Here is a 27,138-nt window from a genome sequence, read left to right as displayed (position 1 = left end):
TGGCTCAGCTCATCCATAGGGACGCCACAGGGCCTTAGATCCTTTCCCACCTGCACCCCACCACGAGGCCCCGCAACCCGAGGCTGGTGCAGGCACGCCCACCTTCATCGGTGCTCACATCAGTGCTCCCTAGTATCGTGAAACTCTCCACGACTGTGGCCTCTCCTCCCCAGTCTGTGTTCCTCCTCGGAGTCTTGGGGGTCTCAGCCCCCAGCCCTACCCTCTCTCTTTCTTCCCCCTGATCCCCCACCATCCAGTAGGCAATCTCTTTCAGAGTAAATCTAATTCGATCTCTGTCCTTCAAGGGCTTGGCCCTACCTTTGGTCCAAGCCTCCTGAGTGGGTTTTAAGGACATTCCAACTTGACCGCACGACCTCAGACTCCCACTGAGCCCCTCCCCTGTCCCCAGCACTCTGGCCCTTTGGATCCCAAATCAACCACATCCTTTCCATCAACTCTTTGCTGTGTGTGTGCCCTTCCCCCAGTCTGCAATGCTCTTCACCCTCAGGTCTGATTTGTAAGCATCCAATCGGCTTTCAAACCCCTGCTTAGGATCATTTCCTCAAGGGGGAGGTCTCGCCCAGCCCCTCCCTGGAGCCCCTGCGGCCACCTGCAGCTTCCTGACTGCTCAGCACACAGGTAGGATCCTGGTGTCTCCAGCCCTGGGCTGACACCACCTGGAGGGCAGGGAGCTCTGAGCACAGTGAGTGGCACGCGGTAGGTGTGCATACAGTAGGTATTTAATAAATGCTTCTTTCATGTATTAATGGAAGAGGAGCAAGGGATTAACTCAGCTCCCAAGTGGAATCAGTTTTAATCAACTACCATAGCCATTTTAACCTTTCTATCCCAACGCCATATAACCTGGTGGGTTTCTTTCTCTCCTCATCCAGAGCTAAGTTCGGGAAAACCTTCAGAGCAACAGGAGATCTAAATTCTCTCGTTGAAAACTGGGCACCACAGATCTCTTTTCTATTCTACCTTTATATTCCTTTATAGATCAGTGCTCACTGCAGTAGGAGTAGGGGGTCAGCTGCTTGGCCTTTAGAGAAGGGATGGCCCGGCTGGAATTCTTGGTTCCTTTCCTCTGGGCGAGGGTCGGATTAGGACCTACCTAGAGGGCACTGTGAGGCCTGCACCTCTCAGCCCTGTTCCTAGCTAGCCAGTCACAGAGGACCACGGGCAGCCTGGTGGACCTCAGAGCAGCCACATCGGCATCTCAAATCTTCCTTAGCTAAGCCTGGGAGCCCACCATGCACCTGGGAGTGACCTTCCTCTTGGCCTTAGTCAATACGGACCCTGCACACAGCAGGGCTGGAACCCTTGGCCTACACAGGGTTGTCTTCTCCACACTTGGGAGGGAGAACTCACCCACCATGGAAACCTGCTGGTCCTGCTTGCTCTCGACTCCCACAGCGGAGCAGGGACAGCTTTACGAGGTGGGCTTGTGTGAACCAGGGCTCAGGAAGGCATCATACCATTTTCCGTTAGAATATCAAGGAGGAATCACCTCAACCCTGCCTCCCTTGCTCCTTACCTTTGGGGAACTCTCTTTCTATCTGAACACCACTGTCTTCCTGTGGAGGTGTGCATAAATCTTGTAAGGGGCAAAGAAACCCGGATAAAGGGATTCTGGATTTCAGGAGGCTTTGCTGTTGACTCTCTGAAGGCTCAGAGAAGTTGCTAGACTGACAGCAGTTGCTTAGAGAGCTATACTCATCGAGAAGGAAATCTTTAACCAGCTTGTGTTCCACTGGGGGAGCAGACAAAGTCACACGTGCTTCTCTCAGTTGCTTCTTGCTGCTTCCAGAAAATACCTTTGTTTCTACTAAAAATAAAACAAGAGTTGTGCTCAAAACATCTGATAAGGGCCCATCAAGGGTACTGACTTCTGCACACCTTGCTCATCTGGGAACAGGGACTCAGGCTGCAGGACCGCCTCTGGAGGGTTCTGGTGGCATTCAGTCCGTGGTCACTGTTCCAGCTAGGACGTCCCCCCAGCTCACTGAAGAGCTCCACTGTATACGCCACTCTTGGGCATTCAGCCTGGGCATACACTGTGCTCACCAAAGCCCTTAGAAACTCAGATGGCTTTCTTGATAATAGGCAACAGAGTGGTGGTTCAGCTACTGACCGTGGGGCCGGAGTACCCGGGTTCAAATCCCACCTCTATCACTCCTAAGGTATCTAGCCCCACCTGTAAAATCGAGGTAATACTATCACGAGGTAATCACATCAAATATTATTATAGCTATTTTCAGAGTAAGTTCATATATGTATATAATAAGACATTTATATATAGACAATTTTTATAGGATAATGTTATAGCAATTAAAATCGAGATAATATGAAAAAATACTGATCCATGTAAGGTGTTTAGCACAGCACCTAACACACAATACGCCCTCGATAAATGTTGCCTGTCATTATTGATGCAGAAGCATTGATGGAGTTTGTGTACAATGGCGAGTCCGGACGTAGGAGGTAATTTATGAGGTCACGGTGCTTACCTCTCATAAAGCAGTGGATCGAAAATGTGTACGACATGCTGCTTGTTGCCACACAGTAATACCAAAAGTCTAGAGAGCACCTTCTGTCCCTCAACGGGGAACTACTAGAACCAGGTGCCTCCACGCTTTGCAGCGAGGGGAGAGAAGAGGGCAAATGCTCTTGTGTAGATGTGCAATAATCTCAGGTGAACGAAGCAAAATGTGGGACCGTGCATCAGCTCTGCTTCCCTGGGTAAGTGCTTATGTAGTCAGGACATCCCTGGAAGGAGCCCGGAGGTGCTAGGCACCTTGGAACCTCGAGGGCAGCGCAGGACCAGGAACTGCAGGTGGGGGACAGACTTTCTCTTCACTGTTTGCCTGTTTTATACTCTTGGTTTTTATTTTACCTTTTATTTTTCTTTTGGAATGCTCCATAAGTGTTTTAAAGTTATTCATTTTAAGTAAGGCGGTGACTCTTCAGCCGGCACCATCTCCTATGTTGGGAGATGTTAGGGGGACGGAGCCCCCGCTGCCAGGGGCATGTGTCAGATTGCCTCCTTGTGCGCTGGGGAGAAAAAAGTCCCAAGTACTGCTGGGATAATAAGGACTCTTAGAAGGTTCTTGCAAGATTTTTTCAAATGTCATACACAGAAAGGAAATGAGCCCATGACTCCCTGGCACTGATTAGAATGGGGGCCTCTCTTAAAATATCTCAGTTGTCCACAATTCGGTGGAGCCCCTGCGCCCTGGCATCCCCGACAAAGAGAACAGGTTAAATGTGGTGATGTGCAGCTCAGGGCAGCCGGAAGAACAGAGAGAGGGTGGCTCTGGGGTCTAGGGCAAGCGAATCAATAGAGGATAAAGCCAGATTTCCATGTTCTTATAAACAAAATGAGGGAAACCTGGGTGGCTCAGTGGTTGAGCATCTGCCCTCGGCTCAGGACATGATCCTGGGGTCCTGGGGTCAAGTCCCGCATCGGGCTCCCCATGGGGAGCCTGCTTCTCTCTCTGCCTGTGTCTCTTGTGAAAGAACATAATCTTTAAAAACAAAAACAAAATGACATGGAGCACCTCGTGGGTCCTAGAACATTGGAGGTACTAAGAAAATGACAGGCTTTTTATGGCCCTGTCATTTGGAGATGACCTATGGCATCCTCCGGCAAAGGCTGGGTTTTGCTCATTTGTACAGAACTTTCTAAACTTTTACTTTGAAAACCGTCAATTCTGGTTAAGCACGAGATGTCATATGCAAGATGTCTCAAAATGGTTATTCCTTTCAATGTTGCTTCCTTTTACAAGCAGCTCTCTTAAAAGAATCAAAAACGAAATCAGCGGTCAGTGGTGCAGTCCCCGATCTGCTCCTTCCACACGGGTGTCAGGCTCTCTAAGGGACACTGACCCAGCGACCTATAGCGACCTGTCCGGTTTTATGTAAATTCTTACGTGAACCACTGTGTGCAAGTCGGGTGGTCCACTTGTGACGTGGAAGAGTTAAACCCCCCAGAAAGTAGGAAGTAGTTTATGTGCTGGAGAAGAGAAAAATATGCAGTCTGAGAAGGACGCTTCTGACAACTTATTGATCAGCTCTCTTTCTGTGGATTCTGAAAAGCGCAACCATCAGCCGTGACCCTGTCCCCGGGCAGCCCTACGCAGAGCAAGAGGCGCACTGGCTTTCTCCCCGTGCTGCCCTGCATGTGGGCAGGACTGAGAGTGCTCGATTCATGCCCCCGATCCTAAACCCTATCAGCCCGGTGACGGCCCACTGTACTGCAGGCTCTGGCCGTCTTGAGAGTCTTAAGAGAGGTGTGAATAAAGCTGCAGCCTCTGACAGGCATTTTCTATTTCTTGGACACAAACTCAAAGCCTCTTTCCTGAGCCAGGACTTGGAAGAGCTGGGGCACCGCGGGTTTCCTTGAAATAGTCACATTCCCTCTGTTCCACATTCCCACTGTTTCCTTGAAATAGTCACATTCCAACACAAAGCCTGATGTGGGGCTCGATGTCATGACCCTAGATCAGGACCTGAGACAAAGTGAAGAGTCGGGCACTTAACCACCTGAGTCACCCAGGTGCTCCTATAATATTTTATGTTCTTAGATGAGCCCCTACTGAGCCACTAGTCCACCCATTGACATACGGTCCTGACTGACAACCATGCTCAAATGCATCATCACCCTGGGGTGCCTGGATGACTCGGTGGGTGAAGCATCTGCCTTTGGCTCAGGTCATGATCCCAGGTCCTGGGATGGAGCCCCACGTCTGGCTTCCTGCTCAGGGTGGGGAGAGTCAGCTTCTCCCTCTCCCTCTGCCCCTCCTCTCCACTTGTGGTCTCTCTCTCTTAAATAAATAAATAAAATCTTAAAAATAAAATAAAATCTTAAAATCTTAAAAATAAAAAAATCTTAAAAATAAAATCTTAAAATCTTAAATCATATCAAAAAATAAAATCACATCAAAAAAATAAAAAATAAAATAAAAGATAAAATAAGATAAATATAAAATAAGATTAAAATAAAATAAAATAAAATAAAATAAATAAAATAAAATAAAATAAAATAAATAAAATAAAATAAAATACATTACCCTACAGGTTGGTCTTCTATAGCTCGAGTATCCAGAAGACTCACCTATCCAGAACTGTGCCATGCTCCAGGAGGTGAATAGAAAGCAACAAAAGATCCTGCCCAACAGTCACGATTATCTTGTGTATAATTTTCCCACCTATGTCAGTATCCATAAACAATATATTTCCAATACCAATAGCAAGCTCAAAGCTAGTTGTTTTCAGGTGAGGAGGTCATTGCACCTGTTACTCAAAAGCTTCCAGGAGGAGAGAGATCAGCAGGCGGGCTCGGCCACAGCTTCCCTGAGAGCTGATGGGGCGTGATTCTGGGGAAGACAGAGGTAAGCCACGAATGAGTCCGGATGACAAGGGGCTGACCAGGGTCTGGGCAGCAGGCAGGACTGGCCAGCAGGAAGAGAGCCGGGGGGAGTGGGCTGCTCTGGGCTTTCTGTTCCTATACTCAGCGTGCATAACTGTAAGCCCAGGGGTGAGTTACAGTGGGACACTTCTCTGCAGTGAGATACAGTGGGACACTTGGGCTGACCCAAGCGCAGGGCAGGGAAGGGAGCAAGGGGCCTCCTGGACACACAGAGCATCATGGCCAACCTAAAAGACGGGACTCTGGGCCAGGCGATGGCACCACCAGCCCATGCAGGCCCTTAGCACGAAATGAGGAGAAGCTGCCCCTTCCCCAAGACCCTTTACCTCCAATGGCCAGAAAATATCATAATGAACCAATCTGATAGAAAAAAAGCTACTTCCCGGATTCTTTCCAAATATTAAGGCAATGCATCTTTGATTTTTTTTTTTTTAAGAGAGAGAGAGGAAGAGAATGCATACAAGTGGGGGGATAGGGAGGCGGGGCAGAGGGAAAGGGAGAGAGAATCTCAAGCAGGCTCCACACCCAACACAAAGCCTGATGTGGGGCTTGATGTCATGGCCCTAGATCAGGACCTGAGACAAAGTGAAGAGTCGGACACTTAACCTGAGTTAAGTCACCCAGGTGCTCCTATAATATTTTATGTTCTTAGATGAGCCCCTACTGAGCCACTAGTCCACCCATTGACATACGGTCCTGACTGACAACCTGGCTCACAACAGATGCTGGGATGGAGCAGTGGCTGCCAAGGAGAAGGACCAGCACAGCAGCCAGGTTCCAACAGTGAATCACAAAGGAAGAGCAGAAAAAAAAACAAAAACAAAACAAACAAACAAAAAACAGACACACCAGTCAGAGAGGATAGTTGTCTGGGGGATGCTCAAGAGCCTGAGGCAGGAAAGTCACATACAGAGCACATTTTAGAGTCATTTATCTCCACATTAGTTTAGATTTTTGTTCTAAGGTGTTTTGGCATTGAAGATGGAACTCGGCTCCTAGCGAAGTCCTGTCTAAGGGTTTGGGTTACGTCTGCGCACCTTCCTGCCTTCTTAAAACAGACGGAATCCAGACAATTAGCCAAAGAGACAGTTCTGAACTAAGCCAGCTTCCTTGAATCCAAGGCCCATGTTTGCTCCCACATTTCAATGTTCCTGATGGGGATATTTCTCCCCCTCAAAAGTTGGACCATCTTACAAATGACCGGGTCTTAGAGTAACTGAAGCTTGTTTCTGTCCATGTTTCTGGGTCAATGATATAAACACGAGTTTCTTAACTCAACCACAGACCCAGCTTGAGGATCTCCTACAGGACAGCTATTTGCACTGAAGCCCCGACTGCCCCCCCACCATCACCTCCTTATTAAAGCTCTTACATCTGCATTTTCTGTACAGTTTACGTAGCTCACCTTCCTGCCTCCCCTGTGGGTTCTCCTCCAGCAAACCCCGTAAGCACCACACCTTACTAGAAACCAAAGAAGCGAGCTTGATGGGACCGTGTGTCAGTCGATGGCAAAGCCACCTTGAGTGGCACCCTGGGTCAGTTGCGGACTCTCCTTGACTTTGCTGTCTCCAGTTTTGGCACGCTGCTGCCCAGGGGTAAGACAGGGCAGTCTCTGCAGGGTGCATGCTAATTTTGGGGGGTGCACAAGCTGTTGGGAGGGAGGGTACACACAACTTCTCCGGCAAGTGCTTTGCTCCGTTCACCAGAGAGAGAAAACCTCCAAGCACCTCCAGTTACAACACACAGAAGGTCAAGTCCATCGGTGGCCCCCCGCAAGAAACAACCAAGAGAGAAAATAAAAGAAGAGCATTTGGCCATGAGCAGGGCTGGTGGAGGTCTCCTCTTTTTTTCATGCATCAAGCCTTCATCGTCTGGCTGCAGGCTAGAGCTCATGTGGAAATGGGTCTCCACATGGGACCCCGCACCCCACCCAATCCAGACTTCTGTTCAAAATCAGCCAATAATTGTTTCAGCATATTTCGGTTCAGCTTCTACGTAGAGCTGTCGCAGCCTAGGAAGGGGGTCCGAAGAGGGGAGGGGGGCAGGCAGCAGATGAGATAAACAGCTCCCGGCAGGGAGGCCGTGTCGGGGACCCACGGGCACCCGAGCCAAGGCCCAGAGCAGGAGCCGAGCCAGGCCGCCTTGGGGAAGAGAAAGGGGAGGACCGGGAGGGCCCAGGGGAGCAGACAGGCAGCCTAAGAGTCAGAGGGTGAGGATGCAGGGGTGCCCCCAAGGCGGCTGGGCCGCAGGAAAGCCACCAGGAACGAGGCCCTTCCTTCTCCGGAAATGAGACTTCCTGCCAGTGCCAGCCCCTGCTAGACGGTAAACAGGTCTCTTCTGCTTTATGCATCAAACATCACAACCCCGTCTGGCCCTAGAGCAGCAGACCTAACGGGGGAGGGGGAGGCCACCAAGAAACAGCTGACTTGTAAGTGGGGGCAGCCCCTACCCTCTGCAAGAAGAGCCTTCCCTTTCTGGAACCTCGGCCCAGGGTCGGGGAGGGGAGGCCAGGGCTATTATGTTGTTCAGACGTCTACATGGTGTCAGGACACAAATATGCCCGTGCAGGGATCAGAGGACCTCTGTATTCAGGGAGCAGGAGAACAACGCAGGAGGTTCATTACTATTGTTCTAGGGTCAAGTTGCAAAACACCATGTGGGGAAGAGCGCATGCAAGTCTCATTTGCAGCGAAGGCTCATATGTGCAATTCCTCCGAAGGGCAGTGAGTAATATCCCTCCTCTCCCAGAGACTATCTAGAAAGGACACTGGATAAATAGAACTGTTTTTCTAATTATGTCATAATCCTAGAGGTCTTAAGGCTGATGAGCAAAAGCCTCCGGATGTACAAAAAGTATTCGGAAGGCAGAAATCAAAATGCACGCACACGTGCACACATATATGCCTGTTTTCTGTAACGTGATTACCTTGAACGCATCACACTGCACATGGTGATCAAGAGACACCGGTTTCAGGTCAGGATTAGATCACACCTTCCTATCTTACACTCCGGGAAGTCAGTCCCCAGTTATTGGATCGTCCACAATCTTTTATCCCAAAGCATGACTCCTACTCCTGAAGCACAAGAAAAGCCTTTTCTAAAACCTGATGCTAGGGGAGCCCGGGTGGTGCCATTGGTTGGGCATCGGACTCTTGGTTTCGGCTCAGGTCGTCATCTCATGGTCATGAGATCGAGCCCGTTGGGCTCCGTGCAGAGTCTACTTGGGATTCTCTCTCCTTCCCCCCCTGCCCGTCCCACTTGTGCTCTTTCTCTAAAGTAATGAATAAACAAATCTTGAAAAGAAGAAAAAAATCTTGATGAAAAAGTTCCCCAAAGCAGCCATTGGGGAAGATAATTTTCTCATTAAGGTGTACTTCCTTTAAAAAAAACCTTTTTTTTTTTTTTTTTTTTTGCAAATTACAAAGGCAATACATGATCACATTTGAAATATAGGAAAGCATATAAAAAAAATCACTGACAAGCTGTCACTCAAAAATGTTCACAGTGATCTTTCTCTGGGAAGGAGGGTACATTTCCTGTGGAATTATCCACTTTTCCCTTTTTTTTTCATTTCCATTTTGGGTATCACTTATAACTGGACAGGATCACCCGCTTCCACACCAGAGATACAGAAAGACACAGGTTCATCAACACACTATTTTTTTTGGAGAAGTTTATGGCTGCTGACAGCCGCTCTTTCCACTTTGCTTGATAATGCTGACAGGCTTTCATCTCCCCTCTTGCTTTTCTTGGGTGCTCAATTACCAAGGAGGTGATGCTGCATGTTAAAAACTGATATAAAAATTTTTAAAAATCCAGCCAACCTTCCAGATGTCAAAGGGAGCAGCAGAGGAGAATCTTTGTCAAGGATCCTGCAAAGTGAAGTGTCTGCTGGGCGCGTGTGTGTGTTCACGTGCGTGCGTGTGGCAGGGGCAGGGGCTTCTGGGTCTCATCCCATCACCTTCATCAGAGGTTTTAGTATACTCCAGAGAGGGAGAAAGTTTGTTTTCAGTCGCTCCTGCTCCCTTAAAGAATATGCCTGACTTCCCAATCTTCAACCCCTTACCAGCACCTATGTGCCAGGCACTGTTATAGGACACTTGGGATGCAGCAGTGAAAACAACAAAACTAATGCCCTCGCACGAAGGACCATCCACGTCAGCCCCCCTCCTGTAACCAATGACCATCACCTTCACTTCCACAGCCAATGAGATCACTCCTGCTCCTTCAGCCAAAGAAATCATCTCAACTCCTATGACCAGTGACATCACCTCCACCACAGCCCACGACCTCTACAACCAATGACCATCACCTCCACGCCAACAGCCAATGACCACTACCTCCACCCCAAAACCAATGACATCACCTCCACTCTGCCCTCCACTCCTGCAACCAGTGATATCACCTCCACTACCACAACCCTCCTACAATCATGACCATCACCCCTACTCCAATGTTCTTCCTATAGCCAATGACCAGCACAGCACCTCCACCCCTACAATCTGGCATTTGCCCCTAGACAGTCCACATACAGGCAGATCTTCACGCTCCTACATTTTATTTTATCTTTTAAAGATTTATTTATTTGTTAGAGAGAGAGAGAGAGAAAGCAGAGGGAGGGGCAGAGAGAGAGAGACAAGCAGACTCCCTGCTGAGCACAGAGCCCAATGCAGGGCTCAATCTCAGGACCCTGAGATCATGACCAGAGCCACTTAACTGTGCCACCCGGGTATCCTGATGGTCCTACATTTTAGAGCACCCTCACCCCCACAACAGCTTCTATACGTGGATGCTGGATGTTGGCACGACAGGGGACAAACAGAGCCGCCACGTGGTGATGCTGCCTTCAGCATTAGCACGAGTGCCAGTGCAGTTTGGACTGCTGTTTTCTGGCCATGATCTGAATATATACCACGTTTTCCCTTCTGTTCAAAAAGGAGTAGAACATCATTGTATGAACCTGCTTAGGACTCATTTAATACAATTATGATGAAGATGGGAATCATCAGGTCCTGGAAGCAGCAAATCCTTACAACCTTCACTCTGTGGTCCTGGACTAAAGCCAGAAACTGATTGATTTCGTGCTGAGTTGTGAAGGACGTAAACACAATTAAAGAGCCGATCTGAAGTGCTTGATATTGAAGATGAAACCCTGGGCCAAAAGTGTGGGGTATAAGTTAGAGGTCCTATAACATGCCTGAGGGCTCGGCCTGCAGAACCCCCATTTTCAAGATGCTTTCCAGTTCCCAGGCAACTGCCCCTGGTGCTCTCGGGACCCTGGCTGTAAGGAATCCCTGTTTTGCTGCTCAGTGGGGTTGGAGCCAGGAAGGAGACAGGCTTGCCTGCTACACAATACCTCCACTTCCTGACTCTCCCATTCAGCCCAGTTCCTCCCTCCAACCCAGGCAGACACTCGTTTCCATTACAAGATCTGGAAACATCATTTGGGGAAGATATAAATACCTCCACGGGTTCCATGTCAGGAAAGGAAGTGAATTCCAAGGCTGTAGGATTCCCGTGGAAAAGGCTCCGGGTTCTACTTCTCAGTGCTGTTGGGACTGCTGGAAGCACTTCCTTGCCTGGCTGACATCATTTTTCTGGTTTTCCCAGACACTCGGTGTAAACCTCAATCGTGTCAAACCAAACTCAGTTGGAAACACATGGTCCTGTGTGCATCTTCTTCTAAGAATGCTGTGGCCTTTGAAGAACTATTTTTGAAAATCAGAATTGGAGAGGTTCCCCAGGGCCTCTGAAGAAAAGCACATGCCACCCAAAAATAGTAACGAAGAATAAATCAAGCAACACAAAGCCTGAATCCGGGCTGGCCAGGCTGCAGTCATCATGCAGACACCCTGATGCCGGCTGGCTTCTCTGCCTGCATCTCCTAGGAGCAATGCTTACACCCATCCCGTCCTTTCGGCTCCTGTCCCCTCCTGAATGACCATCATCTCCCAATGAAATAAACAGGTGGTGTCACACCAGACAAATGCTCTGTTTTCCCATTACTCCCATTTTATGTGGATTTCCTGAGTTATTTATTTCTCGTTGCTGAGAGTAATTCATAAGAAACAAAACATATTTAGTTTATGGGCTTGCCCCAAGAGATCACTTAGGTACAGAAAAATGGAAATATGTTTAACTGTTTCTTAAATGCTATGGTGAGTATCTGCAGCTAGTAAGCATTTTCCTCATGCCCAAAGAAGGGAGGGATTTTTGTGTGTGTGAAAGTGAGCTTATCATTGTCTTATTAAAAATCGTCATTTTGGAGCAATGTGGGAAAGGCAAAATTGCTAAAAAAATTGCAAGCTTTTTCTGAGCTGATGTCTAATATATGAGCCTGGGGAAAGGAGAGAGATCCCATGTACTTTTATTCTTCCAGTGGTCTCATGTTGGCTAGGAGAGTAAATCACTTCCTTCTGACAACTTCAAATGTTCAGCTAATACAGCTGAGCTTTGTTTTATATAAACTTGCACCATTGGCAGTGAATTATACTGAATTAGTGTAGGATGCACACTTTTCTGCCCATACCACTGCCTCCCCCCTCTTTTTCTGGTCAGGACATTCAACTTATCCTTGATTTCAAAATAGTAGGAGAGTAGGAAAAAAAGATAGGTGATTGGGGGTTTTAGAGATTTAAAAGCCCAAAGGAAACCAATCAGGCTTTCCAAAGCTTCTCTTAGGAAGGGAAATCACCATATTTCCCACTGGGTTCTATCCAGTTCCTACAAACTCTGAGCCATCTTTGTTTCTCATCTTGATGCCTTTCAAAGAAGTCTTTTGGGTCAAGCTGTAGAGTAACTACAGCACCCTTTAAAAAGTGAGTTTTCAGGCAGCGAGTCTATAGGTTTTACAGATGGTTTATTTAAGAAATAAATTTTTTTAAATGGTCATGGTCAACATCTTACTTGTTAGCATTAGGGGAAGCAGGGTGAGGCATGCAAGAAAACTCTTTGTATTATATCTGTACCATTTCTGTAAGTCTAAAATTAGGTTAAACTTGAACTTTAAAAAAGTCTTTTGTGAGAGGTTTAAAATCTTCCCAAGAGTTGCAGTTTTTCAGAGTTGAAAGTCATGTCTCAGTAAAAACTCTGTAATATGACTCCCTATCTCTGTATATGTTGATGTACCAAAAATGGCATAAGCATGTTTGTAAAATCCTGCTCTGTATTTATTAAAACATCCTGATGCATCTCAGCACCGTTCCCAGTTTCCCACCATCTGTTGATAAGTGGAGAAGGGTCATCAGCTACTGAGAATCCCACCAAGGTCAGCTCTGTTAACAAGGTACCTGCAGGGTCCCTCAGAGAGAGCATGGCATCAATTCTCCCAGGATGGCCAAGTTTGCAACATGACATCATTTCAGAGAGGCCGAAGGCATTTGGAATACAAATGATAAGAAGGATTTGGAATTGCACACCAGAGATCTGTGATCCACTCCAGCCTGGGTTTGCCTCCCATTAACTGTGACTGTGAAACAGATCACCGAGTCCACCTGGCCTTAAGTCACTCATCTACACAATGGATAATAACCACCCTGCTCCACGAGGACAACTGGGACATTGTGCACAGAGAGAATAAGGCAACGTGCAAGGGTGAGCCTTTATTACAGTGTACTCGGCCCTAAGGTGGCTCATACCCAAGGCACAAAACTAAAAGTCATATGGATGGACCTTGTCCTTTATTTCAGATCTGGGGGCAGGGGGAAAGTATACACCCAAGGACACACAGAGGCAGGAAGACAGATCAATCTTTGACCCATTTCCCACTCGCATGCCCAGACTGCTATTTCCTGCCTATTGTGCCAAATTCACTAGGAGGCCAGGGAAGGTCAATGTGGGTTATGCTTTGCGGTCACCTTATATGGCAGGATAATTGCTGGCCTTTGGATAGAGCAAACTCAGCCATCTCTGTGGGCCTGCAGGGGCTCTGGGGGAGGGGATTCTGCTCTTCAGCCCCATGGGGCTTAGTCTGTCCCTTGAATGTGCCATCTCCCTCCTTATGCCATGTCAGAAGCTTTTCTGCTGGGGATCAGGTGAGAGAGAGAGAAAGAAGGATATGGAACCACCTGCAGGGGCTGGAGAAGATCTGAGACCTCCAGGGGAGCTTCAGATGAAAAGCAGGTGGAAGGAGACAACACCAGCCCCTGGCCCTTCTGCACCTTTCTCCCCTTGAATTTGCAGAGGTGCCCTGACCACTTCAGTCCTATTCAGCTGCATATGAATACCTGCACTGGGATGGGGACAGGGGAGAGGAACACGCAGTGAGATCGGTCCCAGAACTCCACCAACCCAGGCATCAAAGGACAACAAAAAGTCTTTCAAGGTCAACCCACGCATAAAGATATTTGGAATATTTCAGAAACATCTATTCACAATGGGACTCCTTCTAGGGTCACATAGGTATGTCCCAGAACAGAGGGAGAAAAAGCACTGAGAATCAGCAATGCAAGGGGTTTCCCAACAAGCACGGCAGCTCCCACCCCACCCAGAGCTGGAGCCTCTGAGTGGTGAGCTCCCAAGGGATCCCAATGGTTCAAGCTCAACCCATCCCGAGTAGGGTCAGACTTGGACAGGACCTGACCCCAGGACACAGCTTATGTGTGCTGTGGTGAGGCCTCTCCGTGGCCACGGGGCGGCTGTTATTTATACACTCTGGGATGATTCTCTTCCTTCATGAAGATGCCTTTCTCCCATTAAAGCTAATGGGAGTCATGTGGCTGAACTGAAGGCATTTCATTCTCCAGATTTTCCAAAAATAAAATGTGGAGAAGGGAAACATATGTATTGTTTCTATTTGGGATTGTAAAAACACAAACAAAAAGGAACCAGAGAGATTCACTGTCCAAGAGCTCCAGTTCTTTCTCGCTTATAATAGCAGAGAGGTTACTTGCCATTGAATAGGCAAGAGGCAATAGGTTTAGACGTGAGATAATCTGAAATCTTGCTCCACACATTATGTGAGCACAGTTTAATGAATGTTCTTTTTCATCCCTTGAAAACTACATCCCATCTTGACTTTGACGACCAGGACACAGAAAGGCCTTTATTAGCTAATAGACTATGGAATGGTCTTGTATTATGGTTTGAAGTAAGAGGAACTATATTCCAGAGAAGTCTGCTGTAAAGAAAATTACTGAAAGGGGAATTTTGTTTTCCTAATGAGTTTCATTATTCACTTGTAATTACATATGGCAAGGATGAAAAAAAATACCTCTTGGATATAATAAAATTACACTTAAGAACACAAACATCCTTTTAGAGTTATATGTTTAAGGAGAAGATGGTAATACAAGCTGAATACCCACAGCACCAGGAGCCAATCTCAAAATGTCACAAAATAGCAATACTTTACAGGGAACTTCGGGCCTGCCTTTGTCTCATGTAAGTGTAGTATTATCTAAAATTGGCTGCATTTGCTCAATCTTCTGTTGGCCAGAATATCTCTAATTTCCATTTAGGACCTTTCTGTTTGTTTTGGTTTTCTCATCACTTGTTCGCAAGCATCTTGAAACATGGCCATCCCTCCACACACAATTTGGTCCAGTGCTTGGGAACCCACAGACACAACCAGTCTCTGCCTGGCAATGAAGGCTTCCCCCTAGGAGCGGTGAATGGACAGCAGTCAGCTGTCTCATATATTTGGAAACAACCAAGCGGGACCTGAGCCAGCCATTCTGCCCCTAATTCAGTGAGTGTTTACTCCCAAAGCTAGGCATTTCCTTCCTTCCTTCCCTCCACTCCACAAGCATTCCATCAGGGAGTCCTGTTAACTCTAAAACACCTCAAACCATCCATTCTACTCCACCACTCACTTGTTGACTCTCATTCTACAGACTTTTCCGTTTCCACATGAGATCTTGGGGAAATGTAAGTCAAATCATGAAAATCCTCTGCTTAAATCTCTCTGGTGGCTTTCATTCCACCTAAAATAAATCCCAAACTCCTCGCAACCTGATCTGTCTTTTGCCCACCCGCTCGAGCTCATGTGGCTGCCCTTGCCCTCCTCTGCACTCCCCCACTAGCCTTGGTATTATCCCTCGAATGTACCAGCTCCATTCTTTATCACATCAGGGGCTTCTCACCTGCTGTTCCTTCCATCTAAAGTGCTCATCCTTTCCACCTTCACAAAGTAGGCTCCTTATTATGCAGATCTTGACTGAAACATCACTTACTCAGAGATGCCTTCTGTGACACCACCCCATCTGGAGAAGCCAGCAAGTAGCCAATCCAATCACGCCACCTGATTCCAGTGCTCTGCTAAAGCTCTTATCGCCACTCGAAATTTCTCATGTTGTTGCATCATCTATTTGTTGTCCATCTCTATCCATTCACAAGAGTAAGCTCCACAAAGACATGGACATTGTGGACTCCCTGCAATACCTAACACATCTACATGATACCTGGCACCCTCAATCAACCTTTGTCAAGTGACTCACATCATTTAAGTGATGGATCATGTCTTCCATAAGGACTTATAGTCTGTGAGGAGCCCAATAAAATCCTGAAGACTCACTTGCCTACCAGATAATAGGAGGCAATGAAGAGTTACAAGATCTGCACCCAAAAGTATCATCAGGGGAATTCTGGATAATAACCACCAGAGGGGGAATATATTAATTCGATAATTCAATAGTATTTTTTTTTAGGTACCTCCTAGGGTCAAGATTCCTATTATGAATGACAGATAGAATGTGAATGGAGATATAGCTCTTGGCCCCACAGAGTGGCCAAATTGGGGTATTTGTGACAGAGGATAGATGCCTTCAACCTGAGGATAGTTAATTCCATCCTCACTCTTATGGCAACAAAAACACATAATTCTAGAGGAGCCTGGGTTCTTTCAGTTTCAGTGGCCTCAAGGAAAGGAAAATTGTTTTGAGATGAAGCCTAATTCCTGAATGATAGAGCCATTTCTGCATTCTTACAACCTTTTCTTTTTCTGGAATCATTCACTCCATTCAGGAAGGTGTTGGAAGCCTTGCTCATCTTAACTGGACCACCATATTGGCAGGCACTGCAAATCCATATGGCTGAAATGGATGGGGAGTGTGGCGATGAGGTGTGTGTACATCCCCGCTGATGGGAACTGGACATTTGCTAACATTCAAATGCACAGATTTCATTATAAGCATATCATCATAGACAACAGTTCCGGCCCCTTCCTAGTCCAAAACTTTCATAAAGTTTCATAAATGACAAACTTGACCAATTCGAATTCACAGTCTCTGTACACTGTCTTAGCAGAGGCACAGATGGATAGAAATTTAGACAAAAGCCAGGTCGATGGAATAGTGGAGATAGAAAAGCAAAGAGCTCCATTACACTCTGACTGAGAGCATTTACTTCCTAAATAGCTAGTAGTTGTCATTCTGGCTTTCCCCAGGATGTGGAATTACACGTTTTCCATTTCTGACATGACCACCAATCTAGCCATGTGAGGGCAATTTTCAGGAAGGAAGCAGCTGATCAGCTTTACAGGCCATGTAGACCAGATAGTAAACCCTGGTCTGTCCCTGGGGAGAACAAGATGGTCACATTTTGTCTGTGATTAGTAGGGGGGTGGGCATTTCCTTACAGAAAAAATAGTTCAAATTTTAAAGGGAAGTTTCTCTTCTGGAAAAGGAGTGAAGAAACCATTTTTTTTGGTGACCCCTTAATTTTAAGTTTCCTGCACCTGTTACATGAGGTTATTTTTGCTGAAAAATATGTAGCAATAAGCAGTATTCAGAAATTCACTGCATCTTAAGTGACTGTCTGGAGGACATTGCTAGCTGAGACAACACAACTCAAGACAGTCACTCTATGCAGATTATATCCCTATGAAGCTATTATTAAATCACTAAAAAAAAAAAAAAAAAAAGCAGGACTGTTCATTAAGCTGATAGGCATGCGGCTGGCAGGTTTTGAACAAGGTGGGGACAGCTAGGGTTGTACCGTATAAACAAAGAACATTTCCTGCTCAGCAGGTGGAGCCCAAATGAAATATACTGTTGTACACTTAGCATTCTGGTCTTTGCTAGTCTTTTGACTTGCAATCTAATTTCTTTTGGTTGAGGAACTAATTCAACTCAGCTGCAGAGACTCTGCTTTTTTGTGCATTAAGTTTTGTGATGTAATTAACGATTCACATCCAATTACATCATGTTAAAATCCCCCTTCCAGTCCTTTCTCTACTAATCCTAGACTCAGTGTCTGTGTGTTGACTTGATCAAGGCTCAAGAGGAAAGCAGAAAGTTCATTCATAAGCACAGAGGTGAGCCTGTGATCATCTTTAGTGATATTTGGCCAAACACATATGTGCTTTCAGTTTTTGTTGAGATCAGACATATCTTTATTAAAAAATCCTAAGGAAATAGGCCATCTCCAGAATAAGACTTTTACAATTAGCTCAATAAACATGGCTTCCATACCAACTGGATGCAGATATTGCCACTTGAGTCCCTGTGGCACTTCACAGTGCACCCAGAGTGAGGCCTAAAATCTCTGCTGTGGATTGCCTTCTGCACTGAGTCCTGGACTTCTTTTCCATCACCATATTCTGTTTGCAATCCATCAAGTTCCCAGGGATCTAAGTACATGCTCTATTTGTCATTGTCCCAGATCTTCTGAATCTCTGTGTCTACTGTGTGCTGCTTTCCAGCTACTGGGATGTCTTTCTCCATCCCACTAATGCCAGGTTCTCCTTGAAATTTTGCTAGTTCTCTCATTGGAAATCAATCCCTCTCATTCTGCTGGCTCAGCACAGCATGTGGATTATCCCATGGGCCTGACTTTGACTCATCCTGCATTTCCTGCTTTCCCACTAGCCTGTGAGTATCTTGAGACAGAGAAAGTTCTCTTTCTCTTCACCATACCACCAACAGCGCCAACCACAGTAATTCATCTCTACTCTTTTCTCAATAAAACCTTGAAAGGTGTTATTTCTGCATCCAGGTTTCTTCATGAGCATTCAAGTTCTCTGAAAATCCATCATTATTTGCATTATTACAACAATTTCAATTCTCTAAAGACAGTGAAGTCAGTGGAACTGTAAAATGGAAGTTCAAAATGACTTAAGCAGTGACTCTACAATGGCCCAGATGGTACAGGCTAATAACCATTGTGGTCATAAAAGAGTACATTAAAGACTCCTAGGAAAAACTCTAATGCTCAAGGAGCTGAAGGGGAGATGGAATATAAGACAGTTCCCAAAACAGGAAATATACATGGCTAATAAACAATTCTACCTTATTTGAAATTAAACATGACTGAGATACTATCTTTCACTGATTGAATTAGTAAAGTATAAAATTATATGCACTCAATTTTAGAGAGAACACAGGAGACCAGTTCTCCTATAAAGCCAATGGCCACATGCCACAGCAACAATTTTGTAAAGCAATTGGTAGTAAGGTCTCAAAACACTTAAAAGTGTTCAGATATTTTACCCAACAATTCTCCTTCCATGAATATCACTGAAGAACACAAGCAGAAGTGTGGCCAAAGATGTATGCACAAAAATATTCAATAAGTGTTATTATTTATAGAGGTAAAAAATTAAGAAACAAGCAAAATGCCCAATATTAGAAATGTGGTTAAAAATTTTATATCACTATAGGATCTGAATATTAAACTAATACGTTCACAGAGAATTTTTAATAACATGGAAAACAAGTCACTCTGATTCATAGCTTGAGAAAAACTGTAATGATGTTAGATAAAGCCTATTGAGGTCATTTAAAAAACCCAACTTAAAATAAACACCACTTAAGTTTCCTTGTGTAAATAAAATGCAACAATGTATAGGCTTTAAAAATTAACATTGTAACAATGACCATTAGTCTATAAATTTAATTTTTAAAAATACCCTAAAATCCCAACATTTTTTTAAATGAATGGCCAACTTAAGAAAATTCCACTGGAAAAAAAATATTTTACTTCCTACAACATGGTTAACTAGATACCCAAAACACCCTTATGCTAAAAAGCAATTAAAAACCATGGAAATAAGCATAAATACATATAGCTCAGCTTGAAGGAAAGTAAGGAAACCCTTCAGAGCCCAAGAAGAAAATTGGAGACCAATCCACCTTCTCTAAGGGCAACTGCTGATTTCTGGTCATCCAGAGCTTTGGATTTAAGGACAAATAGACTAGTGGACAAAACCTGGTGACTGAAACTATGGGAAGTCAGGCTAGAAACCCCTGCATGAAACACCAAGTCACAATCACAAGCCGATCCCCTCTCAGGCTTAGGGCCAATATTCACACAACCCACTCAGTATGAACAACCATAGGTTGGAATTTTAGCATAATGTGAGCCCACCTGAGAGGAGCATGAAAATCTCTGGTGGAACTTAGCCCCAATGTAGGATTCAGAATTTCCACAGATAAAGTTCCAGTGAACATGTGCTCAGAATCACAGTAGCCAAAGAGCAACCATATATGGTAACCATGGTTACCAAAGTACGCATATATAACCCCAAAAATCACAATATATGCAAGAAACCACCATTAGCAAGAGTCAGTAGATAAGCAGAACTGTAGATTCTGACTACATATGCCTCAGATACTAGAAATATCAGATAGAAATTATAAAATAATTGACATGTTTGGAGGCATAAAAGAATTAATCAAAGTTATCAATAAGGAATAAGAGACTATAAAACTGGCCAGAGCAATTTCAAAAAGAAACTTAAAGGTGCTCCCCACAACAAAGAAATGCATTAATTGAAGCTTAAAACTCAGGTGAATTTAGATAGAGCTGAAAACAGAATTAGTGAAGTAGAATACTAGCCTAAACAAAGTTTAATGAATGCCTCAGAGAGAGTCAAATAAATGGAAATTGAAAGGCAAGCCAAGAGGAAAGAGGATGGAATGAGTACAAAATACATCTGAGCAGAAGTGACAGGGGATAATAAAAGAAATGATGGAGAAGAAATAAAGAAATGGTTGTGAAACTTCCAGAACTAATAAAAAGAACCATCAGCCTCATGAAGCACAGCAAATCATGCAAACAACAAAAAAGAGATCCACATCTAAAACTGTCGTGGTGAGGCATAATCCCAACACAAACAGAAGATCTTAAAAACAGTGGGGAAAAAAAATACAAAGGTCAACAATTATTAGGCCTACAGCTGCCTTCTACAGCTGGAAGCCCAAAGCACTAGGATGATATTTTCGGACGGGTGGGAGAAAATAATTGTCATTATAGAAGCTTATGCCTTACAAAGTTTTCTTTCAAGAATATTGTGAAATAAAAATGTTTTTAGAATTCCCAACTTCCCTACCCCCAAACAAATTTGGAGAGTTTACCACCAAAAGTCCCTCCATTTTGGAGCACTTTGGTGGCTCAGTGGTTGAGTGTCTGCCTTTGGCTCAGGTTGTGATCCTGGGATCGAGTCCTGCATCAGGCTTTCCGCAGGGAGCCTGCTTCTCTCTCTGCTTGTGTCTCTGTCTCTCTCATGAATAAATAAACAAAATCTTAAAAAACAAAACAAAAAACAAAACAAAAACAAAACAAAAAAACCCTACAAGTCCCTCCAGTTTGATGTGCCACCAAAAGGGACATCTCAAATATATATTTTAGGAAGATGAGAATTGATATCAGCAGCAAAGATCTGACATATATAAAGGAAAGGGGAGCCCAAGCAGTGGTAACCATGAGGTGAATTAAACAGATTGTGTAAAAGTAACATTGGATTTATAGGACTCCTAAAACAAAATATAAAAAAAATAATAGGACTAAAACATAATGATCAATCTGAGGGGGTGATGGGAGTTAAGATTCTAAATTGTTTGAGAAAGGATTAAAAATATCAATTTTCAGCTTTGTTAATTTCACATGTTACAATTTCCAGCTGGTCAATGAAATAATAAAATAAAGAGTATAACTTCCAAACAGCAGAGGAAAAAAAGTAGAATAAAAAAATTATTAATTACAAGGTTATGAAAAGAGATAAAAAGAAAAGGTAGGACAAAGAGAAAGCCAAAATAACATGATGGAAATAAATCCATACATACCAGTAGTCAAAATAAGTGTATGGTCTAAATTTTCTAGTTAAAATAAGTAAGAATAGCTAATAACCTTTAAAAAGAGCAGTGATTATCTTCTTGCCTTATCGATATTAAATCATACTATGAAGATACATAAAACATAGCTATATTGGTGGAGCATATGTAGAAAAGATTTTGAACTGAGTGTGAAAAAATGTATATCAAAAATAGAAGGAAATTCGCATCTTGAAATAATTATGTGAAAATATTTGATATGAGCATTTGATTTAAGTTTCCCTCTTAGGCTAAAAAATTAAACAGGAGAGGAGCAAATTTAGGACAAAGTAAATAGACACAAGGAAATAATAAAGCTAAAAGCAGAAATCCATGTAACAGAAAATCGGCAAACAACTATAAAAATAAATAAATAAATAAATAAATAAATAAATAAATGGAACAAAACCTAGATCCTTGGAAAAATTTTAATAAAATGAATAAACCTCTAGCTACACTGATAAGGACCAAAAAAAAAGACACACAAATTATGAGTACCCAAAACAAATGAGATAACATCATTACAGATCCAAGGATAGTAAAAAAAATATTATGAACAACTTTGTGGCAATAATTTCAACAATTTAGGAAATGGCGAATTCCTCGAAGGATGCAAATTACCAAACAGATTGCAGAAGTAGTAAAAAGACTAGTCCTATAATAATTAAAGAAGTTTAATCTGTATTTAAAGGTTTCTCACAGAGAAAACTTCAGGCCAAAATGACTTCACTCATGATTTCTACCAAACACTTCAGGGAAGAAATAATATCGACCCCCCAAAGTCTCCTCTTGAAATAAAGAGATCACTTCCCAATTCGTTGTATAAAACTAGTATTTTCTTGATACCAAAACCAAAACATTTTTTAAAAGGACATACCACTCTTCCATATTTAAAAGGAACAAATATTGAAAAAAAAAGATTCCTAAAAATATTAGCAAATAGAATGCAGCAATATATTTATTTTTGGATCTATAATACATCATGACTAAATAGAGTTTAACCTAGAAATATATAGTTAATTTATCATGAAAATTTATGTAATTCCCCATGCTACAATATAAAGGAGAGAAACCCTATTATTTCAAGAGGTACATACAAAGCATGTCAGTGTTCAACAATAATAAACACTTTTCATCAAATTTGAAATAGAAATAATGAAACCACCAGAACAAAAATTGGCAAAAGATTAGACTAGACATTTCTCCAAAGAAGACATACAAAATGGCCAACATGCACATGAGAAGATGCTCGATATCACTAGGGAACCATTAAGGAAATGCACATCAAACCCACAAAGAGATACCAGTGCACACCCACTAGGATGACTATTACCAAAAAAAATCAAAATGACAGGTATGGACAAGGATACAGAGAAATTGGAAGCCTTGTGCTTTGCTAGTAGAAATGTGAAGTGTATAGGTGCTGTGGAAAATGAAATGGTGGTTTCTTAGAAAATTAAACATGGAAATCCTATATGATTCAGCAATTATACTTCTTGGTATTATACCCCGAAGAATTAAAAGCAAGAGACTCAAAGAAATATGTTCACAGCAGCATAATTAACAAAAGCCAAAAGGTGGGCCCAACGACAACCAAGTGTCCATTGACAGATGAATGCACAAAATGTGGTCCATCCACACAATGGACTATTATTCAACATTAACAAAGGAGGAAATTTTGACACAGGCTACAGTGTAGATAAAATGAAGAGATTATGCTGTGTGAAATAAGCCAGTCACAAAAGGACAAATACTGTATAATTCCACTCATATGAGGTGTCTTGAGTAGTCAAATTCCTGTAGAAAGAGGAATGGTGATTTCCAGAGACTGGGGGAGAGGGAATGGGGAATCCAAGTTTCAGTTTTGCAAGATGAACAAAATTCTGTGGATCCATGGGAGTAATGGTTGCAAAACCATTACTGAATATATTTAATGCCACAGGACTGTACACACATAAAATGGTTAAAAGGATAAATTTTATGTTATATCAGGATAAAAAATAAAAGAGAAAAAAATCAGAGTAGAATGACTCTTCTCAACCTGGCAGATGGACTCTATCTACCTACCTCACCTTCCTATCTATATTTTTAAATCCTGGCAGCTAACAAGGGAATAAGCCAGGATGCTCACCCTCATTACTGCTGTTCCACATTTTACTGATAAGTCTTAGTGTAAAAAGGCAAGAAAAAAGAAGGTAATGGCATCAAGATGGGAAAAAACAAGTAGAATTTTCATCATACATAATATTACTGTGTATGTAGAAAATCCTGGGGAATCTACAAAAAAAGCTACTATAATTAAGTGCTTCTAATGACATCGCGGATTCAAGGTCATTATACAGAAATCAATTATATATGTCTATGTGTAAGCATAAAAAAGGGGACATGAAGTGTTTAAAATCACTATCAGTCATTTTGGGGAGCATTCAGAACGTGAAATAAGCAGGAATGTATTTAACAAAACACATGAACGATCTTTATCGTGAAAACTATGAAACATCGTGGAGAGAAATTCAAGATAGATGTCGTGATGTGGAAAAATCTCAAAAGCATTAGTCTAAGTGGAAGAAAACTTCCGAGGAAAAAGCCCAATCTCCTTCAATTTATATAGATTCTAGAATAGAGACAACAAAAACAAGATTGGCAGTTTCCTGGTACAGGGAGGAAGGGGAAGATGGGCTCAGAAGGAGCCAAATATTTTTCTGAGCTGAAATATTCTGTATCCCACTGTGATGCTGCCTACATGGGCACATATGCTAAACGTGTGTACCTTAAGGTAAGCAAGTTAAACCTCCGTAGAGCTGATGAAAAGCAAACAACAGAGTGTGGGATTGAAATGAGAGGGTTTTTTTAATATAAAATTAAAATTTGATAAAGTATGATGGCAGCCAGAGCCTCTCCCCACCTGAGTCCCGCAGTGACGAGACACATCAGATGCCAACAGGATGTCACATTTAGGAGTATTTGAAAGATGCCCCATCTCTCAAATGCCTACATGGTCACAGAGCAGCTCCTGTGAGTCACGTAATATTTAAAAGCATGGAAATTTCTAGAAGGAAACTGGAAATACGAGTCAGGAAATCCTCGTATAAATATTAATTCGATACAGGATTGGCATTTCCAGCCAGTAGAGAAATAATAGATTATCTTATCAATCGTCCACAGACAATGGGCAAACCATTCAGGGAAAAGAGACGCCAAGCTTCTGCCACCTGAGGACGTACATCCAGGGGGATTACAGATTTACACAAAGGAGCTGGAGAATGGGCTTAGGAAAATAATAAAAATTACTGACTGTCAAAAATTAAACAGGCATGGTGACTAAATGCAATGTGGTGCCCTGGACGCGATCCTGGAATAGAAAAAGGACATTTGTGGAAAAACCGGTGAAATCGCAATGAAGTCTGGAGTTTAGTTAAAAGCACTGTGGCAATACTGATTGCCTCGTTTAGGTCAGGAGGTCTCAGCTGCGGGTGATTTTGCTCCCCGGGGAACATGTGGCAATGTGCAGAGACATTTTTGCTTGTACGGCTGAGATGAATGGAGACTCTGCTACCAGTGTCTTGGGGTCAAGGCCAGGGATGCTGCTAAGCCCTGCAACACACAGGACAGCCCCCCCAGTGAAGACCCCCCCCATCCAAAATGCCGATAGTGCTGGGGTGGAGGAACTGTCATGGAGAAAAGTGCTGCGATTCTGTAAGACACAGGGAGAAGCTAGATGTAGGAGATATCCAGGAACTCTCCGTACCACCTTTGAAACTCTTCTGTCAACTTAAATCATTTCAAAACTCAAAGTTCAAAAATGTATGATGCCCAACATTAAAGAAATACAAAAAGGAGATTTTAACATAAATACAAATCCAAAAGAAAAAAAAAAAGACTGAAGCAGACAAAGAAAATACACAGGCAATTTACAAGAGCAGAAATATAGATCTACCACAGGGGAAAAGTTCAACATGAAAAAATTTGCATCCATGTATCATAAATATCATTTTCCATTCATCAAAATGGCATGGAAATCGCTGTGATGCCAACACTGAACGTTTGTGCATCTTCAGGGAAGCTGGTGTTTATGTACCGATAGTGTAACTTCAGATACTTGTTGCAGAAAATCTTTTGGAAACCTAGATCTAAAAGCCTTCAAACTCTGCCTATCCTTTGACCCAGAAATCCTTAGGAATCCGAGTTAAGGAAATCATATGAAATGCCCATACAGATTTCTGTAGAAGGACACTTGTCATCACATTGGTTACAAAAATGTAAAAAACGAAAACAATCTATTCTATAAGAAGGTTTTTAAAACAAACCACAACAACAAAACCCCCAGGTAAATCCATGCAATGAAAGCCTGGGTAGCTTATTACAAGGTTAGCGGGAATATTGTAGGACATGAAAATGAGCTTCACAGTCCACTGCTGAGGATGAGTAGCCTCCTAGAGTGATGCTTTACAGGACGCCTTTTCTGTTCAGAAAGGACTGGAAGGACAGAATAAAGAAAACATGTTTGCTGCATCCAAGTAATCTGTTCAGGAAGATCTACGAAAATATCCGCAGTGGTGTTACCGTGGGTAGTAGGGCTTTGGTTGCTTTTCATTTCCCTCTCTTGGCTTGTCTACATTTTAACTTTTATAATGAGTATATATATATATTTTTTAACAAGAGGAAAAGAAAACATTAAAACAGCAGAAGGAATGAAAGAGAAACATTACATTTACAGCCTTTTCTAAGCATTTAAATGGATGCTGGGGAGAAACCACAGAGTTCCCATGATGCCAAGAGCCAAGGAGGGCTTGGGGCTGAGACCATGAGGATGGGCTTTCCCACACCAACTTCTCCCTGAGGTCTAGACAAGCGACCCTGGGACATTCAACATGCTTTAAGGACCACCAGTCCCAGACTCTGCGGGTGGGGTCCCACACACCACTCTTCACAGCTTCTTTGTGATCACTCGTGAACCGGTCTTGCTTTATGGGGTGCAGGACAGGATGCCACTGGAACTCAAGGTCAGTTTCACCGTCTACACGGGCCATCTGAGCCAAATCACCTCAATATAATCCACATTTATGCAAAAATGGATAAGGCCCTACCTTAACACACCAGAGCTCCTCATCTGCTGAATATATACCAACCTTGCAATGCACGCCTAGACCCTCAATTAGTCTCCTGTCCAAAGAGGGAGCAGATTTTAAGTAAAACTATACACCTTTTCCCTTCATTCCAGCCAACTTAGATATCAGTACCTGGGAAAGATAAGACCAAGCCCGAACACCAAACATCGCCCTAAGACCCTGCATGTTTACAAGAGACAGGTCTCGAAGTTGCCTGGATTTTCTGGTAACGTGGAAGGAGAAACATCAGGGGCTGCACAGACCAAATGTCCTGAGAGGGAAGAGTCACTCAGAAGACACACAGCTCTAGGATCAGGGAGTGTGGAGTTGTCACTCCTTGTGGGGCCCCCCCAGAAATGGCATTGTGTAATATGAGTGATCCCCTCCCTTAATGTAGGCTCGTGACACAACACACCAAAGCACAGTGAAGACCGAGGTAGTCCCACAGAAGATCAAAATGATGCAGTCCTTGTACCCAAATGTTTCAACTAATCAAAACAACCTGGACTTCTCTAGCTTTTGTCGCCAACTTCTGAGTCTATAGAAAACCGCCACCTAAGAGGCCAGTTTA

General features: G+C 43.5%; 1 protein-coding gene across 17 annotated transcripts in view; it reads right to left on the bottom strand.

The window, feature by feature from the left end:
• C29H10orf90 (chromosome 29 C10orf90 homolog) overlaps window positions 1–27,138 on the bottom strand; it is a 212,734-nt gene that overhangs the window by 21,447 nt on the left and 164,149 nt on the right. For 13 of the 17 annotated variants that reach the window (XR_013367690.1, XR_013367692.1, XR_013367693.1 and 10 more), the window contains one exon: window positions 1,538–1,828. The exons of 2 other annotated variants lie outside the window; for them this stretch is intronic. Coding sequence is in view for 7 of the 15 variants with exons in the window: in XM_077877233.1 (XP_077733359.1) it covers window positions 1,538–1,828 (291 nt within the window). In the remaining 8 variants the exon portion in view is untranslated. The remainder of the gene's footprint in view (window positions 1–1,537; window positions 1,829–27,138) is intronic. 2 more of the 17 variants (XR_013367691.1, XM_077877228.1) reach the window with 1 other exon arrangement.

Source organism: Canis aureus, chromosome 29, assembly GCF_053574225.1.
Source record: "Canis aureus isolate CA01 chromosome 29, VMU_Caureus_v.1.0, whole genome shotgun sequence".
NCBI classification, from domain to species: domain Eukaryota; kingdom Metazoa; phylum Chordata; class Mammalia; order Carnivora; family Canidae; genus Canis; species Canis aureus.
The sequence above is the reverse complement of the archived record's forward strand: the minus strand, read 5'-3'. Positions and strand labels throughout refer to the sequence as shown.